The 19,030-nt window shown below is 33.8% G+C and overlaps 1 protein-coding gene across 3 annotated transcripts; it reads left to right on the top strand.

Moving 5' to 3' along the window:
* The first annotated feature begins 6,130 nt into the window (after positions 1-6,130).
* Positions 6,131-14,990, top strand: zgc:171740 (uncharacterized protein LOC795694 homolog). Of its 3 annotated transcripts, XM_051093254.1 has the most exons (7): positions 6,131-6,283; positions 7,693-7,868; positions 7,956-8,411; positions 8,496-8,706; positions 11,598-11,621; positions 11,725-11,944; positions 13,052-14,990. In XM_051093254.1, exons 3-6 carry the CDS (start codon positions 8,007-8,009, stop codon positions 11,907-11,909), a joined length of 825 nt encoding a protein of 274 aa, XP_050949211.1. In that variant the 5' UTR covers positions 6,131-6,283; positions 7,693-7,868; positions 7,956-8,006; the 3' UTR covers positions 11,910-11,944; positions 13,052-14,990. The 3 variants fall into 3 exon arrangements, with proteins under 3 accessions (XP_050949211.1, XP_050949212.1, XP_050949210.1); XM_051093255.1 differs by lacking the exon at positions 13,052-14,990 and having other exon boundaries at positions 7,693-7,859; positions 11,725-12,063; XM_051093253.1 differs by lacking the exon at positions 13,052-14,990 and having other exon boundaries at positions 11,725-12,063.
* Positions 14,991-19,030: the final 4,040 nt, after the last annotated feature.

Here is a 19,030-nt window from a genome sequence, read left to right as displayed (position 1 = left end):
AATCAGCAAAATATGCGAGTTTTGTTCGGTTCAGTGGCATTGTTTACATTAAGTGCCGCCAATATGGACGATTGATGACTCGTCGTGAAAATAACGAGAATAATAACAACCTGCAGTAAAACTTACAACTACAAAGCACTGTGTTCATAACTGAGAAATACATTAAAATAGTATGGTAAGACATATCAGTTTGCAATATCAAGCAGCAAAACCAGCTGTTTTGTAAGCCAGACCCATTAAATTTACAAATGGCCGCTCTCGTTCTTACAGGAAAAATAAAAGGTGAATTTCGTTTATTTATTTATTTTATTAATGTAGCTGCTACAAAAACATGACAATGGAAAAAATATTAGGAGTAAAAAAAATTTCTTGCAAAACATTTGTGACCCTGGATCCCAAAACCAGTCATAAGGGTCTTTTTTTTTTTTTTTCAAAAATGAGATTTATACATCATATGAAAGCTGAATAAATAAGCTTTTCCTTGATATATGGTTTGTTAGGATAGGACAATATTTGTTCGAGATACAACTATTTAAAAATCAGGAGTCTGAGGGGGCAAAAAAATCAAAATATTGAGAAAATCACCTTTAAAGTTCTTCAAATAATGTTCTTAACAATGTATATGACTAATCAAAAATTAAGTTTTCATACATTTACAGTATGGATTTTACAAAGTATCTTAATGGAACATGATCTTTACTTCATTTCCTAATGATTTTTACCATAAAAGAAAAATCAATAATTTTGACCCATACAATGTATTTTTGGCTATTGCTACAAATAAACCCCAGCGACTTAAGACTGGTTTTGTGGTCCAGGGTCACATTTATCTCGGAAAGCATTGCGTTCTCCCAATAAACTTTGCATTCGCTCAAAAAAGTACTGAAATATAGTTTTCCCTCCCATTTCATTTTTTCACCATTTCCCTTTAGCGGCTTCCGTACATTATAAATGAAAATCAGAAAAAAGGGGCTGATTAATAAAGGTGCATATAATGTTTTACGCATAAAAATTGGTATAGTCTTGCAATATCAAAGAGATGAAGGCTCCGGACATATAAATAGTCTAATAAAACCAGATTATTTTACATGAAAGAGGCCTTGGTAAATAAATGAATCTTATCAATACTGACTCCCATAAAACATAAACTTTTGCTTGACTTTGGCTGCGTCAAAACAACAGCAAGCATTTAGACACGATAAAGCAAGATACGTTTTTTCTTTTTTAGAAAAAATAATATTAAAGCTTTTTGTTTGCTGATTGGCCACGGGTGGTTTAAATGCAGTATTTCTAAAGAGTTTATTCAAAGCTCACAATTATAGCCTAATTTATATCCACGTGGCTTTTTTGCTCCTTTTTTGCTTCTAATGATAATGATATTTCAAATGATAAATCAAAATAGTGATGTGGCATTCAATGAAATAAAAAATAATAATAATAATAAAATTATGTATGGCTGTTTTTTGGGGTTAAAATACATGCTTTCAAAATGGGCCTACATATTATTAATAAAATATAGCCTATAATATACACTACCATTAAAAAGGTCAGTATGATTTGTTAATGGGTTCATAAAAAAGGTTGCATTTGTTTGCTTTATAAAACAGCCTACAGTAAAAACAATAAATCTACCAGCTATATTACTACAGCTTTCACTGTCACATGATCTTTCAGAAATTATGTTGATTGTTGCTTAAGAAACATTTTTTGTTATCGTTATAGCTGGCACAACACACTGACAAAAAGCAAGTTTTTAAATTTAATTGACAAATATATAAATCAGGACAGCACTAAAATAGTCACTATTTTGAAAATGAGGAGCATATGATTCCCATCTTTCTACAACCCCAATTAAAAGTTGGGGCGTTTTGTGAAATGCCATAAAATCAAGAATATGTCATTTGTTCTCTTTAGCCTTTATTTAATTGACTTAAGTACAAAGAAAAAAATCCAATGTTTTCACTGGCCAACTTAATTTTATTTTGTTAATATAAACAAATTTTGAGCCATGATCCAGCTTTGCTTGCGAAGACTGAGAAGCTTCATTTATACCCAAACATGATACACCTATTACCAATACACCTATTACACTCACCTATTACCAATTCACCTGCTTGCTGTGTTTCAAAACAATTTATTTGGTTATTCTCTATCTCTGTCACAACTTTTTTGGAGTGTGCTGCATACTTCAAATAAATAAATAAATATTTTATAAATAAATATGCTTATATTTACAAAATACATTTAAGTTGGTCAGTGAAAACTTTGGAAATCTTTTCTTTGTACTTTTGTCAGTTAAATAAAAGTTAAATAGAATGAACAAATCACAGATTTTATCATTTTACAAAATGTCCCAACTTTTCCAGAATTAGGGTTGTACTTAGTTTTTTTTTAAGTAAACTTTGAAATATTCTCACAAAATCTATGAAATATAGTAAAGCAGGGTTTATGTGTAAATGTGGTATTTACTCACCAAAATAACAGTGTCCACTATGTCATTTTTATTTTAGTCTTTTTAAATTTGGGGCAACAAAATATATCCACATCTCAACAACACTGAAGCTGTAGCGATGAAAACCACTAACATGCTTAAAAACTCTGTAAATTAATGTTATTACACTTATTTTAAACTAATTTACTGTAAAAAAGTACTTCACTGTCTTTTTTGATCAATTCAATGCATCCTTGAAATAAAGTAATTTCCTAAAAATCATAATTAGGGGGGGCGCTGGCCCAAAAAAGGTTGAGAACCACTGATCTAAGTAGTAGAGTTTGTTCATGTTAAAGTATAAATACTGACAACATTAGTCTTAGTAATACCTGGTTTCAAATCAAAAGGAAAAATAAATATGGTAAATATAGTAAAAAATGAGTATGGTTGTTGCTAATTCCCGCTCTTTCCCCTAAACAACATATAAAGGTGTCGGGCACAATCCACTTGTTTTGTTTTTGTTTTTGCTTTTTTTTTATTGCGAATTGTACACAACAAGACAGGGAACATCCAACAAAATAAGGCACATCCACCATAACACGAATAATCGTATAGATAATAATAATTACACTCACAACGAGCAACAATGAGGGGGAAACACACACACACAAGGAGCAACAGTCTATAAATGAAGTATATACAGGCATCAAATAAAAACATTAAAATAGTAAATATTTTGAGTTTCATACTTTCTATTTCGTTTTTAAAGTACTTCAAGTTCTGAAATATTTTTACAAACTCACAAAGAAACATATTAGAGGAGGGCTTACATTTTTTCCATTTGCAAGTATATGATATTTACCCAGCACAATCCACTTGTTACAGCCAACAGCCTTCTCAAACAGGATTTGCAGTAGGTAACCTGATTACAGAGTTAGCCAGAACCAGCAGCACCGCTGAAGTGTCATGACGGCTGAGTGCTTCACCTCTGATCCACACTGACCTCTCTAGATTAATCTAGTGGTTGTTTGGACACTGAACAGCTCTGAACCAATGGACATAAATGAAGTGCTAACCAAAGTTTAGTAAACAGCGCACTCTCCTGGTGCAAAAAGGACCATTTTTTTTCTTGGGACCAGTTTTTTATGCTATATGGCTCCTTCAGATTATTCATAAATCTGTGTTGCATGATAAAGTTACACGTGTGTAAATGCAATTAAATTGAAATGTGTTTTAGATTAGGTCTCTCTATGTGATTTGTTAATAGAATCTATAGATAGATAGATAGATAGATAAAAACAGATTTGCAACTAGTTGCTCACCATAGCATAAAGACAACAATAATAATAATATTAATAAATACATTAACAGCGTTGGGGAGTAACTAGTTACATGTAACGGAATTACGTAATTTAATTACAAAATAAATGGAATTGTAATTAGTTACAGTTACTGAGAAAAAGTGTGTAATTAAATTACAGTTACTTTTGAAAAATGCCAGTAATTACAAAGGGGATTACATGTGAATTTACAGATTTAATTGACTTCTTTCATAAATGTGACCCTGGACCACAAAACCAGTCTTATTTGACTGCAATCTAAAATACATTGAGGGTCAAATTTATCGATTTTTCTTTTATGCCAAAAATCATTATATTAAGTTTCATGTTCCATGAAGTTTGTAAATTTCCCACCGTAAATATATCAAACTTAATTTTTGATTAGTAATATGCATTGCTCAGAACTTCATTTGACAACTTTTCTGATTTTCTCATTTTAGATTTTTTTGCACCATCAGATTCAGATTTTCAAACTTTATCTTTTGTCCTAAGATTTTTTTATTCTGCTTTCAGATGCATTGTTAGAAATTTACACTTGTGACTGGTTTTGTGGTCCAGGGTCATAAATATGACTGCTCTAAAATGAGACACCAATTTGATTTCAAACCCAGAATCATAGCTATTTGAAACTATTTCTTTTGGGTTATGATGTTATTTTTAAGATTGTTTTTCCCAAGACATTGTTATGATTTGTTTTCTGTTAACTATGCAAACATTTGATTTCAAACCCAGTATCATAGCTATTAAACTATTTCTTGTTATGATGTTATTTATGTTATGATTTTGTTATGACATATAGCGCAAGTGCGCTCACGTTGACCCGAGTTCGATTCCCGTCTCGAGGTCCTCTCAAAGCTCTTTCCTGTCATCTCTCTACTGTCCTATCACAATAAAAGGCATAAAAAGCGCCAAAAAAAAAATAAGTAAAAAAAGAAGTGGTGGCTGTGCTTTAAATTAAATTATTACACAGCTCAGGCTCTTTCGGGGCAACTTAAGTCAGTGCTATATGCTTGATAATTTTGCTGGAAGCTTTGCGTTTGGTTAGCTAATAAAATATTAAAGCTTACTTCAATATTATGTGGACAATTTCTTAATTGTGTCATCCTGGTATCGTGGACTTGCTCTATTGTTTCATACAAACGCAGCTGCTGCCATTTATTTTTTTCTTGTACACTGTAATGGATTATAAGATAACTAACAAACTAGTACTACTACTTAATTGTTTATGTGGCGAAATGTTGTGTAAGAAAACTAGTATGACTGCACTGTATCCCTAAAATGTCTAGTTTTAACTTGCCGTTTTCTAGCAACTGATTTCTTCGTGGAAGCTTTGCGTTGAAATATTTAAACTCAGATCAGTGTTTCGTGTCTAATAATTTTGACACGAAACATCTAAATAATCTATCAAGCAGCTGTGTGAGGTAATGTCCATTCAGCCAGTCGTTATTGCAAAATAAAAATGTATATTATCCCTTACTTCTTATAATCTTAATTCAAGTGATAAAGAATTTTGAAAGTCTTACCGTAATCAGTGTTGAGTGCTACTGTAAGCTTAACTCTGCCTGGTTTAAATGTTTCAAAATCATTAACAGTTGAAAATATTAGAAAATTAGCAAAGTAATCAAAAGTAATTAAAAGTAATATGTTGCATTACTTTAATAAAGTAATTGAAAAGTTACAGTACTTATTACATTTTAAATCAAGTAACTTGTAATCTGTAACCTATTACATTTCCAAAGTAACCTTCCCAACACTGTACATTAATAAAAGTATCAATTCTGAATGTATTGAATTCTGTAGCAAATATATCAGAAACATACATATTATGTCCATCCTTGTCGTATCAGCCCAGTTGATGGCAGTGTAACTCTGATGATCACTAAACCACAAGAGAGGAAGAAAAAATGTGTTGCCAAATCTCGCTAGAAAAATAACCACCCTGATCTGACAAATCTGCAGATACATGGAAGGTTCCACATCGTTTTGTGGTATTTAAAAGTATTTTAAATATTTATTCCAGTCCTTAAAGCATCTGAAAAAAAGGAATGCGTTTAGTTGGCTAAATTACTTGTAATTAATCTCCTTTAGTCTAATTTAATTTATAATTTACTTTCATATATTTCGGTATTTGTTGTGCTACAGAAAGATAAATTCATTAATAACAATGAGAATTTGTTATTGTTAGTTTAAAATATTATGGTGTTATCTGAAGAGGTTTAAGAAATGTATTTATGTATTGTTTATTTTATGAAATGAAATTGAATTAAATGAATTAAAAAATGTGGACATGGCAACAACGGAAGAAACCCTCGTTTAGGCAGGCGCCGGCTTTTCTCGCGTGATTACACGCTCTGGCGTCATACTTCTTTGCGTTAGTCAAGGGAACTGCAGAGCGATTTCACCTATATTTCTGTACAGAGCGTATTCTTTCATTTAGTATTTTATCGTTTATGCGTTTCTGATTAAACACATATTTTATGGGTGTAACAGGACGTTGCAACGGATATTTTGGGTAAGATTTCCTATTCGTTCAGTTACCTTCATTAAATTCTGCAAGATACAGTCTATGGCTGTGTCTCAAAACCCAGTGTTCTGCCTATCTAGACAGCATTTTATGAACATCATTAGGGCCCATCATAACAAAGCAGTCTTGGTAGGCAGCTCTCTGGATTCATGCATACATGTAAATGTGTTACTGCATCACAATAATGCTCAATACTTCTTGAATTCTTAATAACGAGCTGGGCCAAAGTGAACTGTCATTTTTACTTTGTTTTGTTCATAATTATGGTAAATTATTCTAATAGGCCCATGTGCAATATAAAACAATTGTTTTGTTTTAAAATAACATTGGGAATAACAATAAGTATGAATATGTGTGTGTATATATATATCATAACGGTCAATTTTTCAAAATTGAGATTTATACATCATCCGAAAGCTGAATAAATAAGCTTTCCATTAATGTTTGGTTTGTTAGGACAATATTTGGTCAAGATAAACTATTTGAATATCTGGAATCTGAGGGTGCAAAAAAATCTAAATATTGAGAAAATTGCCTTTAAAGTTGTCCAAATAAAGTTCTTAACAATGTATATTACTAATCAAAAATTAAGTTTTCATATATTTACAGTAGGAATTTTACAAAATATCTTCATGGAACATAATCTTTACTTAATTTCCTAATGATTTTTGCTATAAAAGAAACATCAGTAATTTTGACCCATACAATGTATTTTTGGCTATTGCTACAAATATACCCCAGCGACTTAAGACTGGTTTTGTGGTCCAGGGTCACACACACACACACACACACACACACACACATATATATATATATATATATATATATACAGTAGTCAACATTTGAAGTGGATCAAAAAAGTTAATCAAAGTTGTCCTAAGACAAGAATGGGTATTGGCTTGGTTGTTTTGGACAACTTTGATGAAAGGTTTTGATCCACTTCAAATGTTGACTACTATATATATATACAAAACATTTAAATATATATATAAATAAAACAATTCAAATCATTTTGGTTAATTAAAATGAAGTTAAAATAAATTCAAATGTAAATATTATATTACAAATAATATATATATAACAATAAATATAACAGACAAAACTACTTAAAATGGAATTAAAATGAAAACTGCAAAGGTAATAATATTGAGTAAGTACTGGTTGATACCCCTATTAAAATGCTCAAAAAAAGACTGTCACAGATATTATAGATTGACAATAATATGAAGATCAAATGTTTACACTGACTGTAATTTATATTTGTCCAATTATACCAGCAGGTATTTTATTATTTAGGCTGGCTTATCATTATTGCAGTGTTTCTTAAAACACATAAAACTTGATTTAATAGGGTTATTTCTTCATATTAACTCACTAATACTTTATTTTATGGGCAGGATGGGTTGTGCAGACCTTATGTTATAGTTTGCTCTGTGTGGACATCACCGCCACCGTGGAAGAAAACGGCAGCTCATGGCACCAGGCCTACACAAACTCGGGCTCCAGCCCCCTCCCAGCACCACCCGAACACTTGTGCAAGGCCTGCGGAGGCCAGTTTGACACCGTAAGAACGGTAAATCAGGTTACATCTCCTCATATTCTGCTGTTCCAGCAAAAATTGCATTTGAGCATTTTTTTCTGATTTTAATCCACTTCATAGCATGTCTGTGTGGACTGCAAAAACAACTTCTGTAGCCGCTGCTCGGTGCAGATGGACCTCCGGCCACTGATATGCCACACCTGTCAGCGGCTCCACTGCACCTTTTTCGAACGGGCAGAGTTGATGAGGCTGAAAGTGAAGGACCTCCGTGACTATCTCCACCTGCACGAAACCCCCACGCAGATGTGCAGAGAGAAGGAGGAGCTGGTGGAGCTGGTGCTGGCTCAACAAACTCCCAGGGGCAGCAGCAGTGCCGAATCCCGTTCACAGCCGTCTGCGCCTGCTCTGGCTTCCCATGCTCTTCCAGAATCTGAAGCTCTCACGGAGGAGGAAGATGAGGATGAGGATGATGACGAAGAGGGTGATGAGGAGGAGGAAGAAGATGGAGATGGAGAGAGAGATGGAGAAGGAGAAGATGGAGAGGGTGAAGAAGATGATGAGGATGATGAGGAAGAGGTATGAAGCAAACATGCTTCGGTTTTGTATAAAGTAGTAGCCTCTTGTCTGAATTTAATCGTGGTTTATTTGCACTTCACTTAGTCCACAGATAGTGAGGAGACGCTTGTGCACAGCAGAAGAGCCTCTCTGTCTGACCTGAGCAGGGTGGAGGACATCGAAGGCCTCAGCGTGCGGCAGCTGAAGGAGATTCTGGCACGTAACTTTGTGAACTACCAGGGCTGCTGTGAGAAATGGGAACTGATGGAGAAGGTCACCCACCTTTTTAATGATCAGAAAGACCTTCACAACCTTGGTATGTCTTTTTGCATGAACACTGTGAAACCATAATAGCAATATTGTTGCCTAGTGCTTAAAAACCTGGACTGGTAACCAAGAAATTGCAGTTTTGATTGTTAGTTTAGTTTTAAGTCATTTATAATGGAATTCTAAAACATAACGGACCTTGTTCATGAAACTTGCGTAAATATTTGAGAACATTCAAAGTTATTTGCACATAAAACAAACCTTCCTGAAAGATTCTCTCCAGATTCACAAATGGTTCATAAACATTCGATTTAATAGTTAAAAATGTGAACTTAAACAATGCCACTGAACCAAATCAAACTTGCATATTTTGCTGATTAATACCAGTGTTAGGAATCTTACTTTAAAAAAGTAATTAGTTATAGTTACGAGTTAGTAACATCATTATAAAAGTAACTAATTACCAGGGAAAGTAACTATTGTGTTGCTTTTTAAAAAAAAAGTTTAAATATATCAAATAACTTGGATGCCCCCAATATTAAATGTGTTAAATAAAAAATTATAATGAAATTAATTACATTTTTAGTTTACTCACCAGACTAATTTTAAATATCTGATATTCTCTTATGATAATTTAGCATTAAACTTAAGGTATTAGAACTTTAGTAATTAGAATAACCATGTATGAAAGCATGTTTGTCTTGTTGACTGACCTTAGGACTGGTGGTGATATTGTTTGTAATTTAGTGTTTCTATAAAGAGGGTGGGGGGACAAAAATTATACTGATAAGATAACAAAACTTCTACGAATTCTACCATTAATAACAATATAAAACGCACTAAGGTTTAATGAGCTGCTGGGATCATGAATATTAATCATGTTGTCTGCATTCGCTCTAACTGATTTGCTGTAATCAAAACAGGGACGTTAATAGGTGAGCGCCAGCCAATGAGATTGCCGTTTGCGCGTTAGTTCCGCCTATTTAAAGGCGGTATATAAATAAAGGTGATTTGATTTGATTTGAACAAAAGGCGTTTGCGGTTGGCCAAACTGAACCAGCACTTCCAAGATAAGAATCTTGACAACATTTGTGTTTGTTCCTCTCATTTCCGGTCAGGTAGGTGAAATATTAGACTAATATCTTAATTATTACTGCTTGTATATATCTCTCTACCACATATTAACTTTAGTTTGTCAAAATATTGCGCCATTTCCTGCTTACTAAGTCCCTCTCTATATGATTAGCAGCTTTCACATGTTTTTTCTGTGGGTAAGACAGCATAAATTAGCAGGACAACGTATTCTGTAGTACATTAACCATGGAATCCATGCTGTTGTTTACATCCAAGTATCTCCAATATAACTCCCTTCTCAGGTTTGGCTCCAGTATATTGCATAAATGCAAAAAAGACTAAAAGGCCATATACCTAACAATAAATATTCAATTAATGTGTGTCCACCAAAGTGTTTTTAAGTTTTTAGACAGCTGAAAAAACAACAGCGCTCTTCTGAAAACGGCCAGCTGGTGGCGCTTGAGAACGCTTTGGTAAAACAGCGTTTTTCCACCCGAGATGTTTTAGTTACTATGATCCATGACAGTAAGGTATTACTAGTATCTCATTTTGAACAATATTACTAAATATAATTGTTATATTGTTGTTCAGTCGTTGTACAAGTAGGATTATTGGTCGGTGTAGTATTTTTCTCACCCCTACTTCATTGATTGGATGGCTAGGGAAAAGGTGACAGTCATGAGCGCTGTGTTTTACCCGAAGTTGTACAGTTACCAAAAGAAAAAAAAGACAAAAAAAAGACAGGGCAAACGAGCGAGTGTGAATTATTATTATGGTAGTGCATCAAAATTCAGTGTGAATGGTTTCCCAAAAATAATACGGAATTTTTTACACACCATTTACACGTGGTAGGAAGCAGGTGTACATTTCTTTCATACCCACTAACATTTTGAAAATATGAATATTTCATATTTTCATATATTCATTTTCATGAATTCAAAAGTCGTTCACGAGCGGCTTTGTGAACGATTTACACAAAAATTCGTTCTTCTCGTGTTTCATGAATGAGGTCCATTGAAATGTTTTGCAGAAATATTAATGTAATATTTCAGAAATATTAAAATGTCAATTGTTTAGCATATGTATTTTTTTCCAAACAAGTAGATTTATTCTTTAATGGTATAGATTGCCATTAAATGTACCTACAACTGAAAACATCCTACAGTAGTTTAAATACAATACCATTTAGTTTTTTGAAAGAAATTGATGCTAGTATTTATTAAGAGTGCGGTCAGTTGATCAAAAGTGACTGTAAAGACATTTATAATGTTACAAAAGATTTAAATTCAAACAAGAGATGTTCTTTTGTGCCTTCCATTCATTAAAAAAAATCCTGATGTAAAATCTATCATAAAATAATCATAGCATGACACTGAAGACTGGAGTAATGGCATCTGAAAATTAAGCTTTGCCACAACAGGAATAAATGACATGTACAATATAGTAAAACAGAAAACAGTTACTTTAAATAGTAATAATATTTCACTAAATTACTGATTACTGTATTTTTAAGCAAATTAAATGCAGCCTTGGTGAGCGTAAGAGTCTTACCAGTCCCAAACTTTTGAACGGTAGTGTAACTTAAAGGGATAGTTCACCCAAAAAATTTTTTAAAATGTTGTTCCAAACTCATAAGATCTTCGTTCATCTTCGGAACACAAATTAAGATATTTTTTATGAAATTCAATAGCTTTCCCTCCATAGACAGCAAGGGACCACTGTCAAGGCACAGAAACGTAGTAAGGACATTGTTAAAATGATGTTTACATTTTTGGGTGAACTATCCCTTTAAATGATTATAGTGTATGTACTATTGTTCTTCAAATATACTGAAATTGATGTTCTTGCACTTTCTTTTACTTTCAGTTTCAAATACAAAAACAGAAGCAGGTATGTTTTATGAATACAGTGGCAATTAGCTCCAAAATGCTTTATTAAAAACTACAGTTCCTGAATTTGTGTCTGATAGCTGAATCTCTCACCATTCTTCCAGCTGATCCTGCTGAGCCCAGCGGCCAGGAGGAGAACCTGTGCAAGATCTGCATGGACTCCCCCATTGACTGCGTTCTGCTGGAGTGTGGCCACATGGTCACCTGCAGCAAGTGCGGGAAACGTATGAACGAGTGTCCCATCTGCCGACAGTACGTGGTTCGAGCCGTGCACGTCTTCAGATCGTGAAATTCGGGTGCAAAGAGACAGACTGCCTCTTACAGGTTGTTGCTTTTTCACACATTGAGCAACGTTTTATCAGTGTTTGCTCACGTTGTTTAATAATGTTCCATTTTGCTGCTTTGTTTAATAAGTTTACATGATTAAATGCACTTTTTTTTTTTCATCGTGACAGTGTTAAAGTGTGGCTTCCGAGTTAAGTTTAATTATTTGGTTGACATTTGCACTTTTTTTTAATTGTTAGAATTTTTTTATATCCATCCTATGACAGTTGCATTAATTATAGTATGTGAATAATTCAAGGTTTAAAGGAAAAATGTGGATCAATTTGAATGCTCATTAGAAATTAAGATGTGTGTCTGTCTATATAAAGAACACATTTAAAAGAGTGAAATATGCTTGGAAATTTCTAGGATGTGAAAACAGGGTAAGATGGTTGACTTTAATTTTTAATTGGAGCACTGATTCTCATGTTGTTTGTGTGTTTAAGTCTGTGCAATAGTTAACCATTGCAGTTAAATCACCACTATTATGTGACCATTTCAAGGGTCATTCCACTTTTGCTTAAAGAAATAGTTCACCCAAAAATTAAATTTGCTGACCATTTAGGTCATCCAAGATGTAGATGAGTTTGTTTCTTCATTGAAAAAGATTTAGAGAAATTTAGCATTACATTTGCTCACTAATAGATCCTTTGCAATGAATGGGTGCCGTCAGAATGAGAGTTCAAACAGCTGATAAAAACATCACAATAATCCACTTGTGAAGTGAAAAACTTGTACGTTTGTAAGTGACAAATCTATCATTATTGTGTTTTAACTTTTTAAACCACTAAAATACTTATCCATAGGATTGCTTTCTTCAGTAAAAAAGTAATCTTTTCTGAATCAGGAGAGAAATATGCACAGGTCAAGCACTCTTTACAAACAAAATCAGTCCAAAACAGGTCTAAACAATTATGTTGGTTGATTTTGATGTGAAAGGACAACAGGGGATGGATTGTTTCACTTGAGGAAGTGTTATTATGGATTATGGACAATCACTAAAATCCCTTAATGATTGATGTTTCTTACAAACACACAACTTTTCTTCACAAGATTTTAATTGATTGAATGGAGTTGTGTTGTAAAGTATTGTGATGTTTTTATCAGCTATTTGGACACTTATTCTGACGGCACCCATTCACTTCAGAGGATCCATTGGTGAGCAAGCAAAGCTGAATTTCTCCAGATCTGTCCCTGATGAAGTAGCAAACTCATCTACATCTTGAATGACCTGAGGGTGAATACATTTTCAGCTAATTTAAATTTTTTGGTGAACTGTCCCTTTAAATTACGCACGCTACCAGTATTGGTACTTGTTTCTAGTAAGTAGGTGCTATTTTCCAGGCTCTGTGCACTTTTAGATTACAGACCATTCCACTATGTCATGTTTTGGTCTTGAATTCATATCTTAGGCAGAACCAGTACTTCCAAACTGCCAAGAAACCTTTTCTGGCTTGACATTTCCTTCAATACATACTTTGTTTTATTACACCGGTGGCTAGTTTTCCACCATTACTATAGTATTACTAACAAGTCAGTGTTAGTCACAAGGTGCTCATTACTGCCTACATTTATTGTTGTATGATAAAGTGTGTTAATCTAATAAAAAGTTTTCACAGAGTGATAAACGTCAATCATAATTGTACTTTTTTTTTTCAAAAAAATCTTGAAATCTTTCGTTTTTAAACTTGAGGACTCACAGTTATGGAGGTATTATGGTTTAATTATTCAAAAAGTAATTGCAAGTTTGCGAATGTATCATAATTGTGGTTAGAAATGTTTTCATTTGAAACCTTCGTCCAATTGCATATCTCTGATACCTTGCTTTCTTGAGCTGAATGTAGATGACACTAAGATTCGTCTAAACCATTTAGTCCATCTCTATAACAAAGATTATCTTCTAAACAAGATGTCTGGCTTAAAAAGTCCAGTTATTAAAAGGACACTTTGAACAGGATATGCAACCTGTACATATTCTATATTTTGATAGCTTTGTGTTTTATGTATTTGCATATTTATCAATCAAAAAACTCACTGGTCATTACAAATGTCTAGTCAGTTCAAACAAAGCATGAACTTCCATAACCTAACCGCAAAAAAAAATTTAAAAGCTGATGATGAACAGACACGTAGCAAAAAATTTGGTGTAAATTTCTGCTCAGTTCTGCGGTGCTTGAAGCTTTCATTTTGTGCTTTAACAGCTCTAGTTAAACAAAAAAAACGAATAAATGGGCAGGATGAGATTTATACTTTAAGTACACACCTCTCGTCAAATCCAATTTATGTTATTTATGTAATAGCAAAGGTGTCCAAATATGTGTGCGTGTATGTGCCAAGTGGAGTTATATCCCTTGAAATATCAGTAGGTTGTGTTACGGTCTAAAGATTTAAATATCTACACAAATAAATATGATCTAAAGCTCAAACCTTAAAAGTGAAAAAAGTAAAATATAGCATTATTCGGAAGCTAAAGTGTCTTGAATGCAGCACTGAGAAATTGTAAGACTGTTTAGTCAAATAAAACATTGGATGTGTATCTAGATGAGTATTTATTACAAAAAATTAAGCATATGAGGAAAATATATATATATATGTAAGAGCTCTGCATGCATGAGCAAAGATAATTGAAAGGTGCTTAGAAATGCCTGAATGAAGTTTTCCAGGTTGAGCGGAGACACTGGATTCTGTATTAAGTTTTGTGTATCCTTTTGTAAATTGTTTGCTTTAGTTTGTTTTTAGATTCTTTGAGACTGTGACTTTCTTTTGAACTGTATGAAATATAATCAGCTGATAACTCAAACGCTGTTTCTGATGTAGTAAACATTAATCATATAACTAGCATGTCAGATTGCTAATATTGTCTTTAATATGCAGTGAGCCTGATGTGCTAAATGCTGTTTTCCTGTAAAACACTACATTGGAAGGTGATAAGGTTTATAATTATTGATAAATTTATATATTTTTAAATTTTGTTACTATCTATGGTTGTTCTTGTGCAAATATTTGTTTTGTTTTGTTTTTTTTGTATCAATAAACAAACGTACAACAGCTGAACACGTGTCACTTCGAATTCATTTTAATAACTATTCGGTTTTGATTCAATGCGCCTTATTACCCTGGTGAAAAAACCAGCATATGCTGGTAGGTATGTTTTGATGCTGGAATGCTGATTAGGTAGGTTTTGATGCTGGTTTAAGCTGATCCTCAAGGACCAGCATGAACCAGCAAAGGACCAGCATGAACTAGCAAAGGACCAGCATAAACCAGCTAATGACCAGCATAAACCAGCAAAGGTAGTAGGTATGCTGGTAGGTATGTTTTGATGCTGGAATGCTGGTTAGGTTGGTTTTGATGCTGGTTTATGCTGGTCCTTTGCTGTTTTTTGCTGGTCAAGGACCAGCATAAACCAGCAAAGGTAGTAGATATGCTGGTAGGTATGTTTTGATGCTGGTTTATGCTGGTCCTTTGCTGGTTCATGCTGGTCCTTGACCAGCAAAAACCAGCAAAGGACCAGCTTAAACCAGCAAAGGTAGTAGGTATGCTGGTAGGTATGTTTTGATGCTGGAATGCTGGTTAGGTTGGTTTTGATGCTGGTTTATGCTGGTCCTTTGCTGGTTCATGCTGGTCCTTACCAGCAAAAACCAGCAAAGGACCAGCTTAAACCAGCAAAGGTAGTAGGTATGCTGGTAGGTATGTTTTGATGCTGGAATGCTGGTTAGGTTGGTTTTGATGCTGGTTTATGCTGGTCCTTTGCTGGTTTTTGCTGGTCAAGGACCAGCATAAACCAGCAAAGGTAGTAGGTATGCTGGTAGGTATGTTTTGATGCTGGTTTATGCTGGTCCTTTGCTGGTTCATGCTGGTCCTTACCAGCAAAAACCAGCAAAGGACCAGCTTAAACCAGCAAAGGTAGTAGGTATGCTGGTAGGTATGTTTTGATGCTGGAATGCTGGTTAGGTTGGTTTTGATGCTGGTTTATGCTGGTCCTTTGCTGGTTTTTGCTGGTCAAGGACCAGCATAAACCAGCAAAGGTATGCTAGGTATGCTGGTAGGTATGTTTTGATGCTGGTTTATGCTGGTCCTTTGCTGGTTCATGCTGGTCCTTGACCAGCAAAAACCAGCAAAGGACCAGCTTAAACCAGCAAAGGTAGTAGGTATGCTGGTAGGTATGTTTTGATGCTGGTTAGGTTGGTTTTGATGCTGGTTTATGCTGGTAGGTATGTTTTGATGCTGGTTTATGCTGGTCCTTTGCTGGTTCATGCTGGTCCTTACCAGCAAAAACCAGCAAAGGACCAGCTTAAACCAGCATCAAAACATACCTACCAGCATATGCTGTTTTTTTTCACCAGGGTATTAACGCGGAAGGATGAAACTTCCGGTTCATTAGAAATAACGAGAAGAATAACACCAAGCAGTAAACGGTAAAACTGTGCTCATAACTAAGATAATACATTAAAAATTATATGGTAAGACGCCAATTTGTAATACCGATCAGCAAAAGGAGCTGTTTGTACAGCTAAAAATAGCTGAACGCGGATGAGACCGGAAGCCAGACCCATAAAATTGACAAATGTCTGCACGCCCTGGTGAAAAAACCAGCATATGCTGGTAGGCATGTTTTGATGCTGGGATGCTGGTTAGGTAGGTTTTGATGCTGGTTTAAGCTGGTCCTTCGCTGGTCTTCGCTGGTTTTTGCTGGTCATGTTGCTAGCCAAGGACCAGCAAAAACCAGCAAAGGACCACCTTAAACCAGCATCAAAACCTACCTAACCAGCATGTGCTGGTTTTTTCACCAGGGCGCACTCTTACAAGAAGAAAAATGTGGATAGAAATGTGTATTTTCTGACTGCACTTAAATTAACTTTACAGTTTTCAAGCTTTTACAGCAGGGGGAGACACAGGCCACTAATACAAAACTAAAATAAACTCATACAACAGAAAATAAAGTTAGCCTTTCATCCTCACAAAGATTATTCAAAACACTTAGCACTATTAAATGTGCAGCCATTCAAATGTCAATCAGAAAAACTATTTAAACTTGCTATAGCAAACCAATCAAGTAAGGCTCGACGTCTGTTTCTGGTAACCATAGAAACTATGACCAGTGCAGATTTGTTAGTCCGCTGTGATTTATTCTTTCACTGGTGTGACTTTATAACTATATTTACATGAATGTGGCTTAACAGACTCACTAATGATATCGTCAAGAAAGCGGGAGAAACCTAAGGTAGGTCGCTCAAACTTTAAAAAAAACTGCGATGTGATAATGTTATGAATGCTAACGCTAAGTGGTTGTAACGTTAAGAGGCTGCTGGGAACGTGTTTAAAGCCCGCTCGTCTGTTTCACTTGTGTTTCTTCTCTTTTTGTGATGCTCATTTGGAGTCAGCTGTTTAATTATACACTATGCTAATGTCTTGAAGTTTGAGTGATGAAGGTCTCTCGGGAGAGACTTGGCTGAGTTTCTATCATGAAGCGGTTCGTTTCACGTGTTTACATAATGAACAAATCAAAACCAATGAAATGTTTATCGCTTTGTAGATCAGCAAGATGCTGCATTCACCATCTGTGGAGAAATCTGTGAGTAAGTTATGATGATGATCACATTAAAACTTCAAAGTGGAAGACAGGTGTAATCCTAAAGGATTTCAGCTTGAAATGTGACAGAAATGTAAATTTAATGAAATAATTTACGCTATATATGAGCCACACAGTGCATTTTTATGAGGTCTCTGAAGATTGTAAAGGCATATGGAACTAATTATTCAGATGAGTCACTGAATTAAGTTTTCAGATAAAAAAGATATCACATAAGCCACAGTAAACTATAAATTATGTCATATTTAGCACGATTATTTCATTTAAAGAAGTCTCTTATGCTTATGAAAGGTACATTTTTTTGATCAAATTCAGAATAAATATTATGAAATAATTTTTTTCTGTGATGCAAAACTGATTTTTCATCAGCTATGACTCCAGTCTTCAGTGTCATGTACCTTCACAAATTATTCTAATATGCTGATTTATTATCTATGTTGGAACCTGTGATACTTTTTCAGGATTCTTTGATGAATAAAAAGTTTAAAGGAACAAAATGTATTCAAAATAGAAGTCTTTTCTAACATTCTTTATTATCACTTTTTTTTTATCAATTTAACACATCCTTGCTAAATAAAAGTATTAATTTCTTTCAAACAAAGAAAGAAAGAAAAACATTACTGACCCCATGCTTTGATCGGTAGCGTACTGACACAAATAAAAAAAAAAAAAAAACGGAAATAAATCTTTTTAATGTTTTGTTCATCAAAGAATCCTGAAAAAAGTATATAAATATCACATATGTGACCCTGGCCCACAAAACCAGTCATAAGTGTCAATTTTTCGAAATTGAGCTTTATACATCAGCTGAAAGCTGAATAAATAAGCTTTCCATCGATGTATGGTTTGTTAGGATATGATATTTGATCGAGATACAACTATTTGAAATCTGGATTCTGAGGGTGCAAAAAATCAAAATATTGAGAAAATCGCCTTTAAAGTTTTCCAAATTAAGTTCTTTGCAATGTATATTACTAATTAAAAATTAAGTTTTGATGTATTTACAGTAGGAAATTTACAAAATATCTTCATGGAACATGATCTTTACTTTACTTAAAAATCTATAATTTTGACCCATACAATATTTTTTGGCTATTGCTACAAATATACCCCAGCGACTTAAGACTGGTTTTGTGGTCCAGGGTCACATATGAAAATTCAGCTTTGCATCACAGGAATAAATTCTATTTTAAAGTATATACAAATAGAAAACCACTATTTTAAATTGCAATAATATTTCACAGTTACTGCTTTTTCCTGTATTTTTAATTAATAGAAATGAATTATATTTAAATATATTAAATGTTTTTAATGTTAAGTTTTGTATTTAAAATGATGAATTAAAATGATAAAAGATAAAAACAGCAAATCATCTGTTTATATATAAACCGCAACAAATTATATATATATATAAAAAGCAACAGACTCAGTAGAACTCATTTAACTATACAAAATATTTATTATTTAGATGACATGCAAAAGGCAACCCACTA

The sequence above is a fragment of the Labeo rohita genome, chromosome 21, assembly GCF_022985175.1.
Source record: "Labeo rohita strain BAU-BD-2019 chromosome 21, IGBB_LRoh.1.0, whole genome shotgun sequence".
NCBI lineage: Eukaryota > Metazoa > Chordata > Actinopteri > Cypriniformes > Cyprinidae > Labeo > Labeo rohita.
The sequence above is the reverse complement of the archived record's forward strand: the minus strand, read 5'-3'. Positions and strand labels throughout refer to the sequence as shown.